Source organism: Mugil cephalus, chromosome 13, assembly GCF_022458985.1.
Source record: "Mugil cephalus isolate CIBA_MC_2020 chromosome 13, CIBA_Mcephalus_1.1, whole genome shotgun sequence".
Taxonomy (NCBI): Eukaryota; Metazoa; Chordata; class Actinopteri; order Mugiliformes; family Mugilidae; genus Mugil; species Mugil cephalus.
This window is the reverse complement of record NC_061782.1, coordinates 9,089,509-9,110,602: the sequence shown is the minus strand read 5'-3', so window position 1 is coordinate 9,110,602 and position 21,094 is coordinate 9,089,509. Positions and strand designations below refer to the sequence as shown.

The window sequence follows — 21,094 nt, the reverse complement described above, 5'->3', positions numbered from 1 at the left end:
CTCCAAACTGCTTCTCCAAACTGGGGTCACATCGACAGCCATGGCAATACACTGAATATTTATAAGTAGCTCATATGACCCCACTTTGAAGAAACAGAACTATCCCTTTAAATTCATATTCAGCAGAGGTTGAATGAAGAACAGATTTGACAGATAAAAAACAGAGTGTGCAAGTGGCATGAGGACAGGGGTCATCAATCAACAGACAGCTGTAGCTGGCATTGATTCAATGGAAGCGCTAAAGGGCTAAATCATCTGTCCCCATCTCCTAATTTCAGAAAAAGTATGTGGCATTATCACTTTCACAGATGGGATACACGACCAGCAAACCACTTGTTTTGTTTATTGGCATCATCAAAAACCATACACATTCGTTGGTCTCCGTAGCACGTAAACACAGACATGAACACCAGTTTACCCTTCCATTATCTTCAGAAGATCATCCTGTGGACATTTATTCTACACGAGAAAGAATATATTCAGTAGCACGGTAAATTAGAACTGCCTCGTCAAAATGAACAAGTGAAACAAATGAACAGACGAGTCAATTAGCAGACCAACATCAGTGCAATTCTGTAGCATGTACATGTACAGTATGCTTCTTCAAATACCCCAAACAAAGAGAAGAAAAAATCCATAAGATTAACAGCTTCTAACACCTAATCAATCGTTGATCTGTTTGCTGTAAACAAATATCGGAGGCGCCAGAACAATTAGTAGTGCACACCAGTTGAAATGGAGCCGGTCGGCCCATGCTGCAAGTACTGCAGTGCAGGCAGAATTAGATAGAAAACCCAAGGAATAGTTCACACTACCATGTCGTGGTGAATGGTATTCGTTCCAAGTCCTAACTAAATTTCACTGTAAACGTGATGACACTGATCTAAACGGAGTGACGTGATGATTATAGGTGCAGAGCAACATGCTACAGAGAAATACTGTAGGGGTTGTGTGACTCATTAAATCTAGTGCTTCCTAATCTAAGACCCCTTAAGCCCATTCTAAGTGCCCTGTCCACTAGATTCAAAGAATCAAAAAGCTTCAGATTCCATTGAAATCACTCAAATACAGATGGCTATTACTACAAGAGGACAAATAGCATTTTTGACCGGAATCAAGTTGTTTTTAAATGTCCCACAGCTTTTTTTTTTTTTTTTTCACTTCCATCGTGATGCTGATGGTCCAGTCACGATGTGAAATGATCATCATGAAGTATTGCTGATATATATGTGCATTCTATGCTAGCATAGAAATAATAAACATACTGTAGCATATTCATCATATAAGATATCTTTGTGATCAGCATTGGCCACTTATGTGGCATCATATACATTTCAGTATTTACATATATTCATACATACATATGCACATTTAGTGCAAGAGATTCTTTTTATCTTGAGGACTTTATCACAGTTCATCCTTGTATTTGGACCATTCATCTTGAGACATACAGTAGATTTGTGTCCTACTCAAGTGGACCCTTTCTTCAAATTAAAATCACATTAAAACCTTTCACAGGTCTGAGATCAGATCTTTTGCACAGTAGTGACAAAAAAATAAATAACAGAAAGTGACACTATGCACAAAGTGATAAATATCTATTTTCCATAAGTGCACTGATAATCGGTCAAAGGTTTGCACAGGCGTTGTCAAGCATAGAAGATAAGTTCAGGAATCTGTCCCCCCTGCACTCCAGTGCCGTTAGTGCTGTCTGAGGAGCACTGGAATTGAAATGTCACTTTCCCACACTGCACCTCTGTCATTCCTTCCTGGCCAAAGTAGCTCAACTCATTCCCATCGAGAACCACACTGGCAGTGTAGAACGTATCAGGCTCAATCTGGACTGGATACTCAAACCACACAGGGAAAGTATTGCTGGAACCGTCTGAGAAGTATTTGCTGAGGTTTTGTCCCAGCAGTACTCCTTGACGTTTCAGTTCAATCTTGGCACTGTATTCTGCTGAGCCACAGCTAGATCCATACAGTCCAAACCCGGCAATGAAAACCCTTTTATCCACTGCAAACTGTATACTGTCACAGCGGCCTCGATAACGCCACTGATTGCTTCGGTAGGCACAGGACTGGAATCTGTGGCAGCGCTGTGGTGTCAGGCCCTTCCTAGGCTGGCTGACAAACTGCAGCTCAGGCTTTTTGGCTGCGGTATACCACAGGAAGATGTCATTGGTCTCATTAAGCGTCAGCACACCCGACTGTGCTGCTCCATTGGCAAAATCATCCAAAGCCATTGTAGGGATACGTATCAAGTACATGGCCTTGCCCAAAACCTTCCGCTTGTTGTCAGTCGATGACGTGAGCTCTTGTCTCTGGCACTCGGCCTCAGCCCAGCTAAGTGCAGCCTCAAATACCACTATCTCTTTAGCGTTGAGCGTCTCTCGCTGTAGGATACTCTCCAGGGTCTGGGCATCGATGTCGCAGAAGCCCTCGGAGCGTAACGCCAGTTCAGCCTGGGCATCAATCACCTCCCAGCAGCGCTGTGTCAGCTCCGGCTCCTCGAACAGGCAGCTCTGGGAGAGTAACACGCAAGCATTCTTCGCGCTGAGACTGGTCTCCAGGAAGTTGACGCAGGCACGTGCCAGGTGAGGGACAATGTACTTCTTGGCAGCGTAAAGAGTGGCCAAAACCGTATCAGCGCTCAGGTCGATTTCATCACAGTAAATGTACCTGTTAGACATAGAAATACAACTTTCTCAGCTCAAACTCCACAGACATGACAGGTTAACATGATAATTATTTTGTAAAAACAGACCAGTCCACAATATGAATAGTTATTATGGATGAAATCGATCTACATTACATGATTGTAAGCAACGGCATCTCTGATATTTGGAAAACAATGAAATCACTGTGCATAGCATTAGTGCTGAATAGCATTCCTCCTACACCCCTGTCTACCCCCTACTGTTGTGCACCAACAAGGATAGAGAAAACAAAACTCAGGAATAAAAGTGATGAACGGTAGGCGAGGAGTAGGTAGGAAACAGTATCAAGGGACTCGAAGTGGAAAGTGTAATGAGATAAATTAGAGTGAAACAGACAGATATAGATTCCATCTCAGATACAGGAGGAAGAAGCACCTCATCTCATTTGTCTGTCACAGGATGCGCCGAACAATTTCATGCAAGATGTGCGAGGAGATATACGTGTAGACTATATAAAATAGCCTTATCAAATCTCACTCCTTTCACCAAGACCAAATCGAAATGGCAGTTTTGTAAAGAGGAGCCGTGCATACAGTATTCAACAAAAGCACTGCGAGACCAGCAGGGCTGAAGGAAGATGTTCAAGAATTCAGAAAAAAAAGTGGAGAATCCTCACTTTAGCATTGCCAGGAATGCTGCTGGCTCCACATCTGGAATATGGATTTCGTCCGTGTTCTCAGCGAGTTCACCGTAGAACATGGCATGAAACACCGAGCTGCCCACGGCCAACACATACTGTTAAAAGGAGAAGAGAAAACAAAGAAAGTGGAGGGAAAAGAAATGAAAACAGAGTTCATCTGTGATTCCGCATAACATGCGGTAACATTTGGAAAAACTTTTGAAATGGCAATTGTAGAAAATCCAATGAATACATATGTGCCTCCCTCTTCAAATATTTCCCAGTGAATCTTGAACAAAGCTTCAATTCTTGAGAGCTTGTATCTGTTGAGTTTCTCAGCACTTCTTAGTCACTTCCCTAGAAGACAGGGAGGTCTGACAGAACTGGACAGAACTTAATTTTGCAGACGTGAATGACGTATTTAATATTTTTGGATATAAGCACTGTAATCAAGGCTACGGATTCTGTCATTACACTCAGACACTTCTATGCTTCCGGGCTGTATGCGCATGCTTCTGTTATATGTGTGTTTGCAGCACAAGTATGTGTAGGTGTGTACGTGGGTGGTATAAATTTTCTCAGAAAAGCACACAGAATTTCTCCGAACCAAATTGCAGGGAAACCAATTGAAAATGAGGCTTGCAAAAAAAAGAAAAAAAAAAGAAAAAGGGTTTTGAAAACAATAGCACTGAAATTCAATTTACTTTCTTCCTTGTTCTCATGAAGCAAGTTCAGCCAAAAGACAGATGCCCTTTTATGTGGGTTTAGAGACCACTATACAAATACTGGATATTAGTGTAACATTAGTCCCTCCTCTTGACCCATTAGATTTTATAGATATCTACATTTTTAGATGCATTCTGCGTCTTGGAAGGATATAACCTCCTGCCAAATGGACACAATAAAGATTGCTGCAATGAATGCCATTATAACCCACGGGCATAATGTCTCAGCATAAAGTGCAGTCAAGTCATCCCTGGTGTCCGACCATAACTGCTTCCTCTATATGCACAAAGTGCACTGCTGCTACCAATCATAGATAATACATTTGGATGACCCATTCAGAGCTTCAGAGTTCAGATCTAGTATATGACAAATGGAGAGCTGGGGCATGTTTTTTTGTGAATGCTGTAATCATATTCAAATAGAGAAGAAATTAAAGTGCTTTTTGATGAGCCATGCACTCTAGACAAATGTAAACCTTAATCATTTATGTGAACATCTTGAAAAAGTAATGAGGTCAGAGGGTGGACTAAACAAAGAAGCCAGGAAGACCACCTGCAGGTTAGAGCGGGCACAAATTGGACGACTGTGGGCACAAATGCTAATAATCAGCAGTATTTTAAAGTGGATTGTTGTCGTTTCCAAAATTCAAATGCTAATCAAGTGAATGAATACAAAAGTTTCGCTCGGATGCGAGAGGTTCGGCTGAATGCAGCTTACTCTGCGCCTTATCATCATGTGCTGTTGGGCGATTAAAAGTTGGGTAATTGCGGAGCAGCTTCTGAAAAACCTGAGTCGAAGCAGAAACAAAGGCATCCTGTGTGAAATGACTGCAGAAGAGGATATCCCTTCCTCCGCCGCTCACACTCTGCCTCTATCTGTCAGCCTCATTTGCATAAATAATTGAGGACTGTCTCGAAAAGACACATGGTGCGGAAGTGAGAGTGGAGCACAAAGGACTCGAGTTCCATTACCGCTGGCAATGAGGAAGATTATTTTTATGCCTGCATGATATGAGCAACAATGGGCCGGGCTGGTAGCTGATAGCTTGTTTGTTCATTTCCTCCCTGCTGCCACGTTTTTTTTTTTTTTTCTTCACCGGTTGATGATTCTTACTCTGTGTCCTGGCAGCCGCTGCGTTCTTCCAGGCTGACCCACCACAAAGTGAACATCTGCCATCAGCTCATTGTTGAACATTACAGAATTTCTAAAAAAAAAATAGGGAAAGAAACAGGAGAAATTTATTGGGGGTATTAAGGTATTTTAAAAGGAACATGATACGCAGAAAGTTATTCTTTCCATGTTACATTAATAATGAAACTCCAGAGTCTTTAAATTAGGTGAAAGCACATTCACATTTATATTTCTGTTACTATGCACCCTGTGTGGAGTTGTATGAAATGATAACACACACATTTCATTTATCACCCTTCTCCTGTTTTTCATTCTTCCTACCTAACAGACAGCGAAACAACACAATGAACTCAATGGAAAATCCCCACTGTGAAAGAATGGAACCAACAATAAAGCTGTGTTCATATATTATTGAGTAGTGGAACATGTCACAGGGGTAGGTAAACAGCCCCATGATGTTCTGGAGAGACAACAAAGCCAGGTCGGGAAAGCACACATTTCGCTCTGGACAGCTGGGCTCTTTTACTGATAGGCCAAGGTAAATATTTTGCTTTTAGTGCAGAGCAGTCCTCTGCCTGTTGTGCATATCAAACGCACCCGGTGCCTGTCCGCCCTCTGTTATGTCAGAGCGGCAAAGTCTGCGGGATCAGGAGAGGGTGTAAACAGAGGGCAGGGCAGAGAGAGCACCCACCCATACTCCAGCCCACGCATACGCACATGCACACAGTATATACGAGTAAACACCTCTCAGGAGAGCTTTGTGGTGCTTTTTTTTTTTTTTTAAATTTCTTTGGGGTCCTGTTAAGAAACTGTATGAGAAATGCCCAGGTAAACATTTCAAACTCCGCGTAACGTCGATGAAAACTGTTCCTCCTGCTCGGCAGTCGTGCTTACCTTTCTCTTATAGTGGAGTAGAGTCCCTGCCAGTTACAGTTTTGTATGGTGTTGTTGTTGTTGAGGTTCTGCTGCTGGTACTGTTGCACCGTGGTGGCGGAGGCTGACTTTTTGGTGGGAAAAATGTCCGCTGCCATCTTCTTCTTCTTCTTGCTCCTCAGGGTGATTATCTCATAACAGACGGGAGGCAGCTTGGAGCCTCCGCTGGCATTCCCTTTCTTTGAGCTTTTACTTGACTTGCCTTTCACTGACTCTGGAAGCATTAAAAAGAAAGTCAGACATTTCATGTTCCTTCCCTTGGCATCGACCATGAGTGTGTTCAACTGCCGAGCAGTGGGAGAGCGCGCAGAGAAGTCATTCGCCGCGAGCCAGCAGGTGCGATGGAGGATGGAGGAGAGGGGAAGGTGACAGCGGTGACTTGGGCTGTGCTAAGCTGCGTACCAATCGGATCCCGTATGAGGTTTCGGGAAGTATGAGAAAGACTCTTTAATTTTACTTCTCTGAAGAGGCAGGTTCAGGCTGGCCATCCAATGCACTTTCCCCGTGTGAAGTTTGATCTGCTGACAGAGAGGCTCCGGGGGTTCCCATCCCTGCCCATTCAGAGTGATGTGATCAGCTCTTCAAATCACTTCTTCTCCTCCTCCGCTCCCTTGCCTCTCTCACTCACTGCTTTGCCGAGGGTTGGCTTGACAGCTCCAGATTTAGTGTGGCTGCAGTGATCCTTAGGCAGCAATGTTTACTCAGTTCTTTTCATCTTGCACTCCTTCTGTGCTTCTCCTGCTCCTCCTCCTCTCTGCCTCTCTTCATGTGTGGCTCTACCCTTTTTCTTTTTTTTTTCTTTTCCCCCCCTCCCGGGCACCGGCTCTTTTTCCTCCGTGGAGCAGACTCCTCTGCAGGATGCTGTGGCCGTGGATGCTGCGCCGCCGCTCTGCCCCGCTCGTTCTGCTGACTACAGAGGTTGAATGGGAGAGCGCAGAGGAGATGGAGAGCCCCCCTCTCCGGCTTCCCGCCCCCTCTCAGCACAGTACACGGCTCTCTCCGGAGCTCGGCCAATGGCAGCACGCGGCAGCGGTGATTGGCTGAGGCAGCCGAGTGCAGCGCATACTTAAATATGCAATTGTCAACGTCTCAATTAAAGTGACAGCCGTGCCCCATAAGGGTGAAATATATTTATATTTCCTTTACCTGAAGCCACAGTGTTCAGTTTGCACGCCAGTAAATCCGGTGTTCTAATTCTAGTTAAAAAGGGCATTAGAAATTTACATGCTCCTTTTAAGGGCAGAATTTGCTTAATTCATAACAAAGCTTTTTAATGAGGCTTTCTTTCATTTAAATGTGCAAATCATTATTCACTTGAGTGCTTTGACTGGACTCAGGCCCTCTGAAATGTTTCACTTCTTCAGATTTAAGCCTGCAAAGGCAAAAACAAACATCATGCACAAGCTGTCCAATTATGACTAGATCTTGTTCACCTAACCCAGACCTGGGCATTTTACGCCCCGCAGTATTTAGGCTCTGCATGTAATACAACTGTGTTGCTTTTATTTTGTGTTATTTGTATTATTTACATCATGGCGCTGTTAGAATCTGCATTCGTTAATTCTTCAAAAAGGATGATTGAGACAGCTTCTTGCTTTGTATTAACATTTACTAAGGTTTATACAAATACAGAAAATAATTCATGCACCTACACTATTGGTCCACTATTTTCCTCTTCGACCTACACCAAAATTCTTAAATTTAAGTAAAAATTTACAGAATATTCTTATAATTCTGATCACTAGTTGCAGTTTTCCAAAATATATAATTTCCTGCTTTTTACAATGGGAGAAAATTAATATTGAGCAGGATTAAGTTTGAGTTATTGTTGGTTCGGCCCCCCAACACGACTCAGATTTTTCATGTACAAATGAATTGCCCAGCCCTGATCTAACCTCATGTCTTCTGCTTATATTCCTGTATCTTTACATGACCGCTGACAGATTTGTCCTGTTTATGCATTTAAAAAAAGACCACTTTCTATGTTTCCTCAGAGCCTCTATTTAAAAAAACACAAAAGTCTTCTAAGGATATGCTGGCACCTAAGCTTTTTTTTTTTTCTTTTTTGTAAAGTCATGTCTTCCGGAGAGTACAGAATGCAATGCACTCTTTACACAATGTATAATGCATACTGTTCCTTTCGCTCTTCCTGTGTACTTGGCCCAGCGCACGGTGGCTATTCTATTTAAAGTGCTGGGATGATTTAGCTCTTTGGTGGGGGTGGTTTAAAATGTTATGATGTGTGGCTACATTTTACGTAGCAGTTTCTGTTTATTTTGTTTTAAAACGCCACGCGGACGACGCTCCTGCTTTTGTGTGAGTCGCGTTGATAGTAGTATAGTCTGAAATATCGATGCTGTTCGATGTCGTCCATTTGCATAGTTATATTTGTAAGACTGGATATAAAGCTGGCAAAAAGAGCAGGATTAGGTGGCTAAATTTAATGGAGAAAGTCTTCCTTGAACCGCTGTCACAATATTGATTTTTCCATAAACCCTAATTAACTGTCTTAGTGTTTGCTGCACCGAGGAGCATTAGTCCGCTAAGCCCCCATATACAGTGTACGCTTTAGAACAGAGACATTTGCTATGGTAACATAGAGCCTACATTACAGGGCACCATACTCTCAAATTGCAGGCCACTAGAGATGTTACCCTGGTAACCACATCCACAAGCAGCAGCAGCAGGACAGAAATGTAGTACACAGACATAAAAAACAATGATGATTGTAAAGGGAAAGGGCCTCATTTAATTCTGCATCCTTTGACTTCATGAAAACGAGGTACATCTGAATTTACTGTGATTTTTACTCCGATTTTCCCCCACTGGGGCGTCACCACTAACCACTAAATGAAAACTGTAACGTTTAAGAGTCGCCGTTGATAACTGGTGACAGAATACACATGTTAAACCAACAGTTTTGTGATTATCATAGTCTAGCGGCCGCACACCGTATATGATAAATAAGGTGTCACTATGCATCAGCCTAAACGGCTTCCCGCTTCCTTTAATTGCATTTCCCCTCCATTCATCAGCAGAAATTGTAATCTTGTTACTCACACCTTCGGAGGTAGGAGTGAGAGGAGGAAATAATCACGGCGCTGTCACGGCGCCAACATCACCTCCGTCTCACGCTTTGTCATCTCACAGTCGGCCGTTTTCGCAGAAAAACACGGCTGCTGCCGCTGCAAGGCCGTGAGTTCCTCGGGCAGCCGATGAGGGTGAAACCATGTGAGACTGGACACAAATACAGGCTGAAATAAGCGTGCACAGGCTAGTGTGTCAGCCGCTTTTCGATAAGCTGCCTGTCTCTCACAAATTTGCGGCAATATTACAATAACTGCAAAACTTACAATATTAAATAATTTCATTTTCTGATGCAAGTGTGCCAGTTTAAACATTTCCCTCCTTTTTCAAGGCTGCACCGCGCTCCAGACCCTCGGTGCGTTCACTTCAAAAGGGGGAAGTTAAAAAGCAGCAGAAGTCCAGCTGTGCCTTTGTTGATTACTTCTTGATGACAGTACTCAGTGCAACACCCTTATCTTCAAAGTAGTTACACTGGGACACCTTCATCTTCTGAAGAAGTAACTGCCACCGGTGTGAGATATGTGCAAGGCAGAAGCGAGTACAAACTGTCAGGTGCTGCGGTCGTGGAGGAGGACACTTGAGTGAGTTTATCTCTGCTGTTGTTAACATCAGGTCGGCCACGTTTCCTTGCATTTTTAAACAAGCTTAAGAAGTTTGCATAGATTCAAAAAGATAACGAATACATTCAGAATTACTTATTTATTGTGGCTTTAGGTAACAAATTGCTGTTTAATTAATGGTAGACATCAATACACGAGAAATTAAGATGCATTAATATGTGATTTTAGATTAGTAGTGCTGGGTAGTACTTTTTTTGTATGTAAAAAGCCTTATTAGTGAGAAGAGGTGTAGTAGTGACAGAGTTTTTTTTTTCTTTTTGAAAGATCTAAGTAGATTTCAAAGCTTACTGAGTCCTGAGGTCATTAGTTATATTGTGGAGGTGGCTGCTTGCCATTCTGCGTGTGAGCACAGAGATGCCGTCCTGTGTGTGGTGACAGAACTCTCCTGCAAAAAGACACCTGCTGAGAGGCTTGGCTGAGCGTAGCGGACGAGAGAGGAGGCTGGGAAATGAACTGTGATGCGGGCCTGGCACACGAAAAGGCAGGGACACGATCCAGCAGCTCGTCCAGCTTTCGCACCCCCCCCCCCCCACACACACACTCCCCTCCCGCCCTCCCCGCCGCCTGCCCTCTCTGCTGCCACCATTAAAGCAGGCAAGGACACCTGACAGGTGGAAGGGACGGAAGCGGTGGCGTCTGCCCAGAGACTGGGCTCGGAGCTCCCGAAAAAGAGAGCTGCCGGCCAACGGGAACTCGGGGAGAGCTGGCACTCGGGGACGAGAACAGTGCGAGCGTTTGTCTGTGTATGCATGTGAAAGTAAACGCTCTTATGTGAGCACCTAATGTGTGTTTGTGGAACCGTTGCGCCTCATCAACATGATTTTTTTTTTCTCTTTTTTTTTTACCATACATCTTGTCCAACAAATAGCCAAACACACTTTAACTGAACGGAGAGGACACTCTAGATGAGATGATAGCCTCTCCTATGGCTTACAATCAATATGTCACAGTCAGAAGATGTATGGGGGTAATTTTACTTGCCTAGAAAGCACAAAAAAAGCACAAAAAAAAAGGCAGAGATGGTAGGAGGGCAGGCAGAGCCACGAGAACAACCAGCTAACACAGGTGCATCCCCCACACACATGCAGCGCCTATCTCTACCCATATTACATCTATCTGCAGCTGTATATATGTGTATGTGTGCATGTGAGCTGCTGCCGCTGCTGCTGCTGAGTGCGTGGAAACAGTAATGAAGGTGCAGAGAGGACCTTATAACCCCGGCCCACCACGTGCTCACACGCCACCTCCCACACACTTTCTCCCATTGCTCTCGCCGCCCTCCCTCCGCTGTCATGTAAAACTCGATAACCGTAATTTTCGGTGTGATTAAATGTTGTGAGCGCGTTGTGAGGTGGCCTTTTGCAGATCTGTTGGATACCGCGCCCTTAGAGTTAATTCGGCGGTGTAGTTCGGCGCTCCCCTGGCGGCGGCCTTTTCTTATTTGTTGTCTAAGCCCCGCGAGTTATCGTCTGTTCTTGGCGCTACATTTATTAACTTTGTGATTATACTAGAAGATTAGTTATATTAGCACCTGGGAGGAGCCCGACGAAGATAATTCAGAACAATTAACACCTTCAGATGCATGGAGGACTTGAAGACTAACCTCTATACGCGGAGGCGGCGTGCCTGGAGCAATAATCTCTGTGGGTTTTTTTTACCCTTTCCCAAGTAGAATGACACAATGCTGAAATTTTAAGGAGTGGATTAAAATTGTGTTTGCTTCTCACACCCATTCCCATTGCATCTGACTTTTTTTGTACCTGCCTGCTGTGCTTGAGGTTTATTTGAACTAGTGGTGCGTGGATTGGCTCTGACGCCGCCTGAATCTGCACACAGGCATTAATCATCCGCCCGCCAACCAGCCAAACTAATTATTTTCTCAGCTTTAGAGACCAGATCAGACATTACCATTATTTCTCATACGATAACAACGCTCTGAAATAGTTACTGGGCTTGGTTTTAAAGCAAACATCTTTTCTTTTTCTTTTTTTTTTGCTCAAATGAAAAACATGTATTTGCACTAAAGCTCGAACACAGTCTAGCATCTTTGACATCTCTTTACATAAAATAATAAGAAATGCAAATATTCCCATTTTAGAGAAGCCAAAACATTCTTATTTACTTCATTAATGATGTATGCAATTATTTCACCTGTTCACTAAAAAGCGATGGCTTCAAGTATAACTGCGGTCTGCAGAATAAAAGCTAAATACTCTCAGATTTTACTCATAATTAACCAGCATTCCCATTAACTTATTTGGACATAAACTGTGCATACACCTATTTGCAGATTTGGTTTGATGCATACACAAATCTTATTCACTTTTCACTCAAAACAACAAAACTACACATTTATGTACTTTAACACATGTTCATACATGTGCCAGACAACACACACACATGCGCACTCATAGACACCGAGACTTACAACTCTTCACACGTATTTTCAACAATAATATCCCCCATATTTCTGAAACAAAGGACTCATTGTTCCATCTGTTACTGAGAACCTTAATTGCTAAATCTGTTGTTATCACTGCAAACTGCACGCGCGCTGCGTGAAAACAGAAAGCTTTAAAGACACAGCAACTGTGATTTGAGAGGACGGCTGGCAGCTCTCGCATGAGAGGCTCCGATTGCGAGTGGAAGGCAGAAAATTGCGCTTCATTTGGGTGCGATAGTGGACATGAATCTAAATTACATCACCGCTGAAAGTGGGGGGACGCATGATCAAAATTACCCCCCCGGATGTCTTAATTGTGAAAAAAATCCTGCCATCACTGGTGGCACACTCTATTGATGTCACGGAGATGGAGACTTTCTGGTGCAGGTTTTCATCGACTGTGCAGAGGAATATGTAGGCCGCAAAGACCGGAGCACCTGCTGTTCCAGAAGTGATGGCTGATATGGGAGAAGTACTAATACATAATGGGAAATTATTTTTAGCTCCTGATTTTTGAACCTCAAAGAGTTTCTCGTAAACCATTGTAGGAATCAGGATATTACTCAGTGGGAATGCTGAAGACATTCTGGGGGAACACACCCTCTATTCAGCAGGCAGCACTGAAGCCTCTCTGAGTGCTATGCAGAAAACACTGTAGACTTTTATTGGTGCTTTTTTTAATGAGTTTAATCCTTAGAAGATCAAGATTATTGGTAATTATTACATAGTATATGCCTCCAGACAGCAAATAATAATGTTGCTAGGATTTCCCTCATCCTCTTTCTAATTCTTCTCCCAGCAAGATCAATATGTGATTCATAAATCTCAAACACATTTGGCTGCAGACTTAACTCTGGAGTCTGACTGGAGGGATATGCTTCTTCACTAATTTATGAGAGACGTGAAGTAGTACTTTATGAGCTCATATTGTTCATTAAAATCACTGACGTGGAATGTACTAAATTACACAACCAGCATCGATTGTCCTGCAATACCAATCCGACCTGGACACGGTTTATCTCCTTTGCGTAGCTCACTGAGGTTGTTTTAAAGCGCTGCAGTGGAAACACTTAATGTCCTGTTGACGTGAGTTTAGATGTGAGATTGACTGTTTACCCTGGGAGCTCCGGGAGAGGATGCTACTTCAGTGTGGAAGCTACACTAGGTCTTATACACTCAGAGAGGGAACTGCTTTAAAGTGTTCGTCTTTTCAGAAGTTGGCTGCATTTGCATAGAATGATTTTCGCGGACTGAAATCTGGGCTCTGCCAAGGTTCAGAAAGTGCCCATTTAGTCCTCATTTGAATTTCACTTGTGCGTGTTGTGCCACTTAGGTTGTGAGGTATCCGCCGCCTCGAGTGGAAGTCCTCCGGTGGAGGATTTCAAGTGTTTTCAGGTCTAACAAACTGTCTCTTATCTGTTTTCTCTCGCCAAGCACCTCAAGGACCTTGAAAAAGTATCTACTGGGATTATCATTAAGTCGTGTAATGGGAGTTCAACCTTAATCATAAAACAACACGCTTGTGCATGAGGTTTTAGTTCTCTGTAGGTTTTATTTCAGTCTGTTTTCTCAGAATGACCCTAAGAATATTTGCTCTGCCATGAAGAGACGGCTCATGTGGGAGGAGTTCATAGCCTCTGGTAGGTCATTGTAGGAAGCAGGATATTGCTCAGTGGGGATGCTGGAAGACACACCCTCGGTTCAGTGGAAGGGGCTGCAACCAGGATTTTCAGAAAGTCCCTTAAGGGCTACAACATCAACACAAAAAAAAAACATGATTTTGCACTCTTGTAAAGATCAGTTTACTTCCCGTCAAAGACTCACACCAGTCAGCCACAACATTAGATGTGTCAGTGTCATAAATAACATTGACCATCTTGTGACAATACAATGTTCATCTGGGAAACTTTTGGACCTTGCGTTGGTGTGGACGTTACTTGGACATGTATCTACCCGCCACCCCCAGCAGGATTCAGCCTGACACACGCACAAAAATGGTTTAGGTCCAACTCAAATAAACTGATCAAGTATCTGCGGGATGCACTGGTCACCTCACCTCAACCCATAGGATCCAAAGGCCCCCACTAACAACATCCTGTTACCAGACACCACAGGACACCCTCAGGAGGCTCGTGTCCATTCACTGATGAGTCAAAACTCACGAGAGAGACATACACAATGTAAGGCAGGTGGTCATAATGTTATGCCCGATGGCTGTATATGCTGTCTCTTTGCACGCTCATCACCATGCAGACTGGATCAGCTGTCATCTAATGACGTAGGCTCGAGAGGCAACGGGCAATGTTGTGGCGCCTCTGGTGTTGCCAGCTGATATATGAATATCTGAATAATGTATGACCCGTATTCAGGTAAAGACTTTCTGTGCTGTGCTCTGTTCGTTCTGCACAGTCGGCCTGAAATGAACTTGTGAAAATAAGGGACTGCATCTATAACTTGACATATTTACACCGAGTAAACAGTTCGCAACCACCGCTGCGGCTTAAGGTATTTGCTTGAAAAACCTCACGTGCCGACTCGACTCCTCTTTTCGCATCCACACAAACTGTGTACCTGGATGCAACCAATGTTTGTGTGTGTCCAAGTGCAGACAGACACCTGTTTTGAGAGACTATTCCTCAGTAGCTTGACACTGGCTTTCAGGATCTTTTTGGCAGCTGTTGCTCAGGTGGTGGATTCAGTTGTCCACTAATTGAATCTGACACAACTGCTGTGCATGAATGGCTGAACGGAAAATAGCACTCTGTGTGCCACTAAGGTACACCAGCACTATATGACTGCATTTAAGGTGGGTTTCACAGAGTTCTAGTTCACATTCTTACCTGCATTTTCCACCTCCTGCCGCAAAATTTAAAAATATTTGAATCTCGGCGTAAATCGTGCAGGCTTCCAGACCAAACATCCCATCAGCAGATGACTTCCGCGATTAGCATAATGTCAAGCAGGCAGGAGGTTCTTGTCATATAAAATCAGCTTTTTAGTGATGTTTACGGGATAAAACCTGCATGCTCACAGACGTGTGTGGAACACAGATGCCTACTCCTGCAGCAGCAGCAGCAGCAGCGCACGGGATTCTGCTGTACTTAAAATATGGAAAGCAAGGTGTTGACGAAGCTGTTGGCTGGATTCCCACTGGTGCACGAAGAGCTGACCATATGGTTCATCCTGTGATGTGATTTAGCGTGTCTGCAGCCAGCACAGATGCAGATGTATGTTTGCGCAAGAGCACCGCAATAATGCGCGGCGTCTTCTGCTTATATATATTTTTGCATATTACTCTGGGACTTGCGCTATCTTGGACTGTGATAAATATGTATATGAGTCTCTAAACAGGCTCCTTATGTGTTCAAGCTGCATCAAAGGAGCCCCAGAGGAGCGGAGTGCTGACCAGGCACACGCAGGCATGAAGAAAACAAAGAGAAAGAGAGAGAGGGGAGGAGACAGATGGAAAAGATATGTAAAGATAGTTTGTAATGAGGGTCCCTTTGTCGAGGGAGGATTGGACGTCTACTTACTGTCTCAATAAAGCGGGAGGGCATGGCATTAATGATGCACCAGGTAAAGATCAGCTCCATCGCATTTATACAAAATGATATTGAGATACAGCAAGTACAACAACATGTAAACAAATGACAAATGCATTTACAGTCAGATTATGAATTTATTCGAGTTCAAACAGACACTAAATGGATGTGCTTCACAGTGCAATGCTGCTATTAAGATGCTATAGCATTGCAGTCAAATGCTATAGGTTGGTGCAAAAAGGATGCAGTCTGTTGATCCCGAAATTGTATATGTGGCTTTGTATGTGTGTGGGTGTGTGTGTGTGTGTTAATCAGCAGAAACTGCTGGGCAGGAGAAGGTCAGAGAGGAGATTGGGTTTTCTGAACTGAGTGAAAACAGTCCCTATAGAAACCAGTGAAAAAGCAAAAAAAAAAAAAAAAAAGTGAGATATGGCTCTGTGGAGCACATGGGAAAAGCCCTTCAAAGCTGTTTCTTAATCCCTTTCTACCCCGGACCTCCTCCCGTCTCCCTCCCTTCAGTCTAATCTCTGACACTGCATTAACATTTAAATTTTTCACACCAATTTGAATCTAGTGTACGCCGCGGCCACCTAGATTTGTATTCACTTACACTAATTACCTACTGCTGGGGAGGCAGTGGATGGTTTAACCTTCTCACAGCTAATTTCTCATGATTTCTCCAAAGCCTCGGCGCGGCCCCCCGAGGGGAAAATTATGACCTTTTCCAATTTTATTATCAGCAATACAAACAGAATGACACTAATCAGGATAATGCGATGGCACCTTTGAAACACATTGCGTGCCATTTGATTTCAATTTGCAGCCCTGGATAGCAGGAGTGTAAATTTAACCACATACTTTATTTGGCTTTATTTTCTGTTTGTTTTTATGGCGAGATGATTTTATGCTCAAGTGCTCAACTTGTGGCAAATTAGAGAAGTTAACAGTCTTGACGACCCGCTGACTGGATGGCGAATGTCTCCAAACGTCCCCTCTAGACCAAATGTTAAAATAGGTCACACACAGATGAGTGTTTTGTGACTTGGAGTTCCTCGTCTCAGGATTCTGCTCGTGCTTGAGGTTGGTTTATTCATTGAAACCCTTTGGATAACGGTCATAGATGGTTTTAAGACGTCCTGACAATTTCCTTTTCTAAAAAGTCTCATATTTCCTGATGCCTTACCCCATTCACCGTATTGTTGTCTGACCCAAGAAGCCCTACTGTGAGGCTGTAATGGAAATTAATTTCATCAAGGCTTGGCTCGGATAAAGCCTACAAAAAGCTTTCATATTTTGGCTTCAATTGGGCTAATGGAAAAACCCTATCTGAGACTGGCCTCCCCGTCTATGCAAATCAAACATGTGCACACAGTGGCAGTTAGACTGTCAGATGAAAGCTACGTTTTGTTGTTGTTGTTTTTTTGTTCTCATTTGTTGTGTGTGCTCAGCCTCTGGGCATTTGGTAAATTCCCAGCCCAATTAATTTGTGTAAACTTTATTAAAAGGTCAGTAGTGAATGATGAATTATGGCTCATTTTAATTAAGATACTATTTTTTTTTTTTTTTTAATCTGTGACACGATTGAAAATTAGATAACAAGTATACACAGATGCAAAGGTTTATTTTTTTCTTAAGGTGCCTTTTACATGGCAGGAAATGTCAAATATTTCAGGTTTATTTGCTGGTTTGCGTGGTTGTATTGATGCGCATTAAAAATACTCCTGACTGCAAAGAGATCAAAATACACTGGATAACACGCATCGCTATCCTGGAGCTATGTCATGTTTTGTGCTTTCATATTCTCAAAAATGCTGATGTCAATCAAATCGAATGCCACTGTGGGTCCAAAGACAATGTATTGAGAGCTTTTACATGTTAATTTTTTTTTTTTCTGAAGCGGCGCCAGAGCTGACGAATTAGTATGATACCGCTTTTTGGAGCGGCGTGCTACAGTTTCACCTTCTAATTTCAGATTTGTCTGACGGTGGTGCAGCCTATGTGGGTGGTGTGAACGCCTGGCAGCTCATATTAAACATGCCAAGAGAAAAGACTGCACGTACAGTTGTAACAGAGGTATTTGTCATGTCACAGATTTAATCCTTCAGTTTCTTTTTTGGGGGGTTTAAAAAGCTTCCAGTAAAAATAACATACATGGAATTAAAAAGAATTAGCATGTAATGCTAGTATTTTATTTATAGGATTTTTTTGTTTGTTTTTCTTTATCAGAATGGCAAATTAAGTTCAATTTAGGTAGATTTTAAATGTCATATTATGGCACCACTAAAACACCCATCCATCTGCTGGCAGAGCAAAACAAACATTTGAACGTTCTGTTCGCTGCAGGGCTTCCTGTGCTGTACAGTAGGTGTGGTGGCGCCTGTCGCTGTTGTATTCCACCCCCGAGTGCTGTGAAGCTGATTTATAAGTGGGAGGGGCCCCTGAGCTGCAATCAGCCCATTTCCATCAGCACTACAGCAGCCTGACAACATCCAGCTGTCCCTGATGTGCCACAGAGGGCTGATGGTGCTCTTGTCAGCTCTGCTCTTTTACTGCGGCGCTCACTGGGATGAAAACATATACGCACACGTGCGTACTTGCCCACACAGTCACCCGCGTGCTGACAAACATGCCACCGCTCGCATGTAGAATACACGGATGAAGTCTCACCAGTGGAGGTGGGGAGGTTGCACATGCATGTAAAATGTTTAAAATGTGGCATTTTTAAAAAGGTTAAATGTTGCGTTTTTCCATAATTTATAAAGGCTACAAAAGGAAGAAAATAGATTCTCTCCATTTAATTTATTCACTTTGTGCCAAGGAAAGAATCCGTTTTACAAGACCATGCTCTTATCAACTTTCAGACCGAGAGCACACCTAATCAAACCACTGACTCGACAATGGATCAGTGCTGAGCTTCATCTGTGCAATCACTCTCCGTCCATTTCACGATGTCTCCTCTCCAGCTGCTCCCACTAACTTATGATATAATGACATTACACCGAAACCTGATAAATCGTGAACCCAGCTGGCTAAATCGCATTTTTGCCTTTACAGCAGCTGGGATGCTACGTGCTGCATGTCTCTTTGCGTGGAGAATGAATGACGTTATTAAATTGTTTGTCTGGGATAAAGGAAGATGTGTAAATAACTAAGACACTCGAGCAAGACAGCACTGTTGAGGACTGCTGATTAACTGATACATTTTATAGCGTAGATTGTAGCCTAGTAACTGCTGTCTCGGTGCTACATAATGAACTCTTATTTTATTTTTATTTTCTTGTCAAGAGAGCATGAAACGCACTCATTTTGACCATACACAACAAAATATTATTGGCTTTAATATTCCGAAAATGTTACTTAAAAGTGCAATTGTTTTCAGAGTTAAACCGTAAAACAAAAATGGCAATGAAAGTGTCTTTTTTGTGGGTTATGTTAGTTTTTCTTTATAATTGTATTCCCGAAGAATGATATTTCCTACAGCCTCATCCTTTCATGATGCCTTTGCATTCCCTGTTGTTAGCTTGCAAAATAAGCTTTGGTGGCCACCCAGGCTAACAGTTTAGCCAGCTAATGACTGGGTAACCTAATGGAGGATATGCAAAGGCCTGGTCATTGGGGAATGCAGTCATGCCACAAGAGGAGTCCATTTAATGAACAGCATTTCACAGCAGGGAAACCGCTGGTAAATGTATATGACTCAGTTCCATTAAAGCTTGGCTTATACTCCCGTAATGTGTCTGCATGGAGGTTACGCCACGGGGGGCTACGCGGGTCAAAGTATACGTGTGCACTGTCGTGTCAGCTGTGTTGTATGACTACACCGCTGACTACTCAATGAAGTGCTTCTCGGACCAATCGCAGACGTCGAGGGTTTAGCTAGGTTGAAGAAGTGCCACGCGAGGAGACAAAACATCTAATGATTATTTTATCGCCCCCTTTTAAGTTTTCAGTTTTCAGAACAACTACAGATGTGCCTTCCACCAAAGTCAGAAAACAACTATATTTTCTTGCGTTACACGAGCCTTGGAGTAAACAGCACATTAGCATGGTACGGTGGATTCAGAAAGTATTTAGATCCCTGCACATTTTGCACACTTCACTGTGTCACAGCTTTAGTTTCATAAGGCTAATTTCAAATCTGTTCTTCTTCTCCTACTTGCTGGTTTTCAATTCTGTCCTTTAATTCACTTCTTTGTGGAAGCACCTTTGGCAGCAATTACTGTTTCAAGTTATCTTAGGGAGTCTCTACATGCAGTGCAGGAAAGTTTGTTCCTGAATAACGATGAAGCAATGCCATTTCAGAGGTAGCAGGGCAAAAAAAGATTATAGATATGTCTCATCTTGCCACTTAAATTACTTTTTCTTTAAGTTGGTCTTGTTAAGAACATATGTAAGAGTGCCTCCTGACTTTTATCAGATCTAAATATAGAAAAGATTTTGATTAGGATTTGAAGTACAAATAATAAATTTACTTCCAATAGATTTTTTTTTTTCATGTCTTTTAAAGCTGGAGGCTGCAGTCAGAGGATTGGTGTGCAGAAGGCTTGGCCACACAGAGAAATAAACCATTTCTGTCTTAATCTAACCATGGTTAAATTCTGTTGTCTTGGCAATTTCATTTTTAGACAGAGCGTGAAATAAAAAAAAATGTGTTTTTCCGGTCTGTCAGGCTGACAGCGCAGACGTTTATTGATTCTGCCCATTTAATGCGTTCAAGATATAATACTACTACAGCTCCCTCTCAGCTTAGGAACCAGCTTGTCCTTCTCTTATCAGGCATAACTAACAACTAACATTTAATTTGTGGCGTCGTCGCTGTCGTTGGATGACAATTGAAAGAAGTGCCTTAACTGTGCAGAGGCGCCAGAGAACCTGTTGAATTGTCGATGCCCGTGCTGCGACTATACATCACATTAGAGCTCGAAGCTTTGCGTGCGCTGGTGCGTCCCCATCCCTTTATTTGCAGTTAAATTTCAGTGGTGATTAGAATAGACACTCAATTAAACACGTCTGAAACAGATGCAGCTCCAGTGAGATCAAAAGCAACCAGCAGAAATCAATTTGGCAGACATTTAAAGCAATTGGCTTTAACAAAAAAAAAAAGAAAGGAAGGGGGGGGGGTAGTAATTGAAATGCAGTGTCAATTGGCAAACTGCTGATGTGAGAATAATAATAAATGAAGAATCCAATAGTTTTTAACATCTTCCTCGTGCTGCTTTTGTGTCTCCTGTTACCTTCCTACAGACAGTTATTACCTTGTTACCTCCCAGAAG

The 21,094-nt window shown here is 42.9% G+C and overlaps 1 protein-coding gene across 1 annotated transcript; it reads right to left on the bottom strand.

Moving 5' to 3' along the window:
- Positions 1-326: 326 nt before the first annotated feature.
- On the bottom strand, positions 327-7,074 carry btbd3b (BTB (POZ) domain containing 3b). The gene is made up of 4 exons (XM_047603387.1): positions 6,091-7,074; positions 5,179-5,269; positions 3,337-3,455; positions 327-2,682 (listed from the first exon to the last, which is right to left on the bottom strand). The coding sequence occupies exons 1-4, from the start codon at positions 6,399-6,401 to the stop codon at positions 1,650-1,652; spliced, it is 1,554 nt and encodes a 517-aa protein (XP_047459343.1). The 5' UTR covers positions 6,402-7,074; the 3' UTR covers positions 327-1,649.
- Between the last annotated feature and the right edge of the window lie 14,020 nt (positions 7,075-21,094).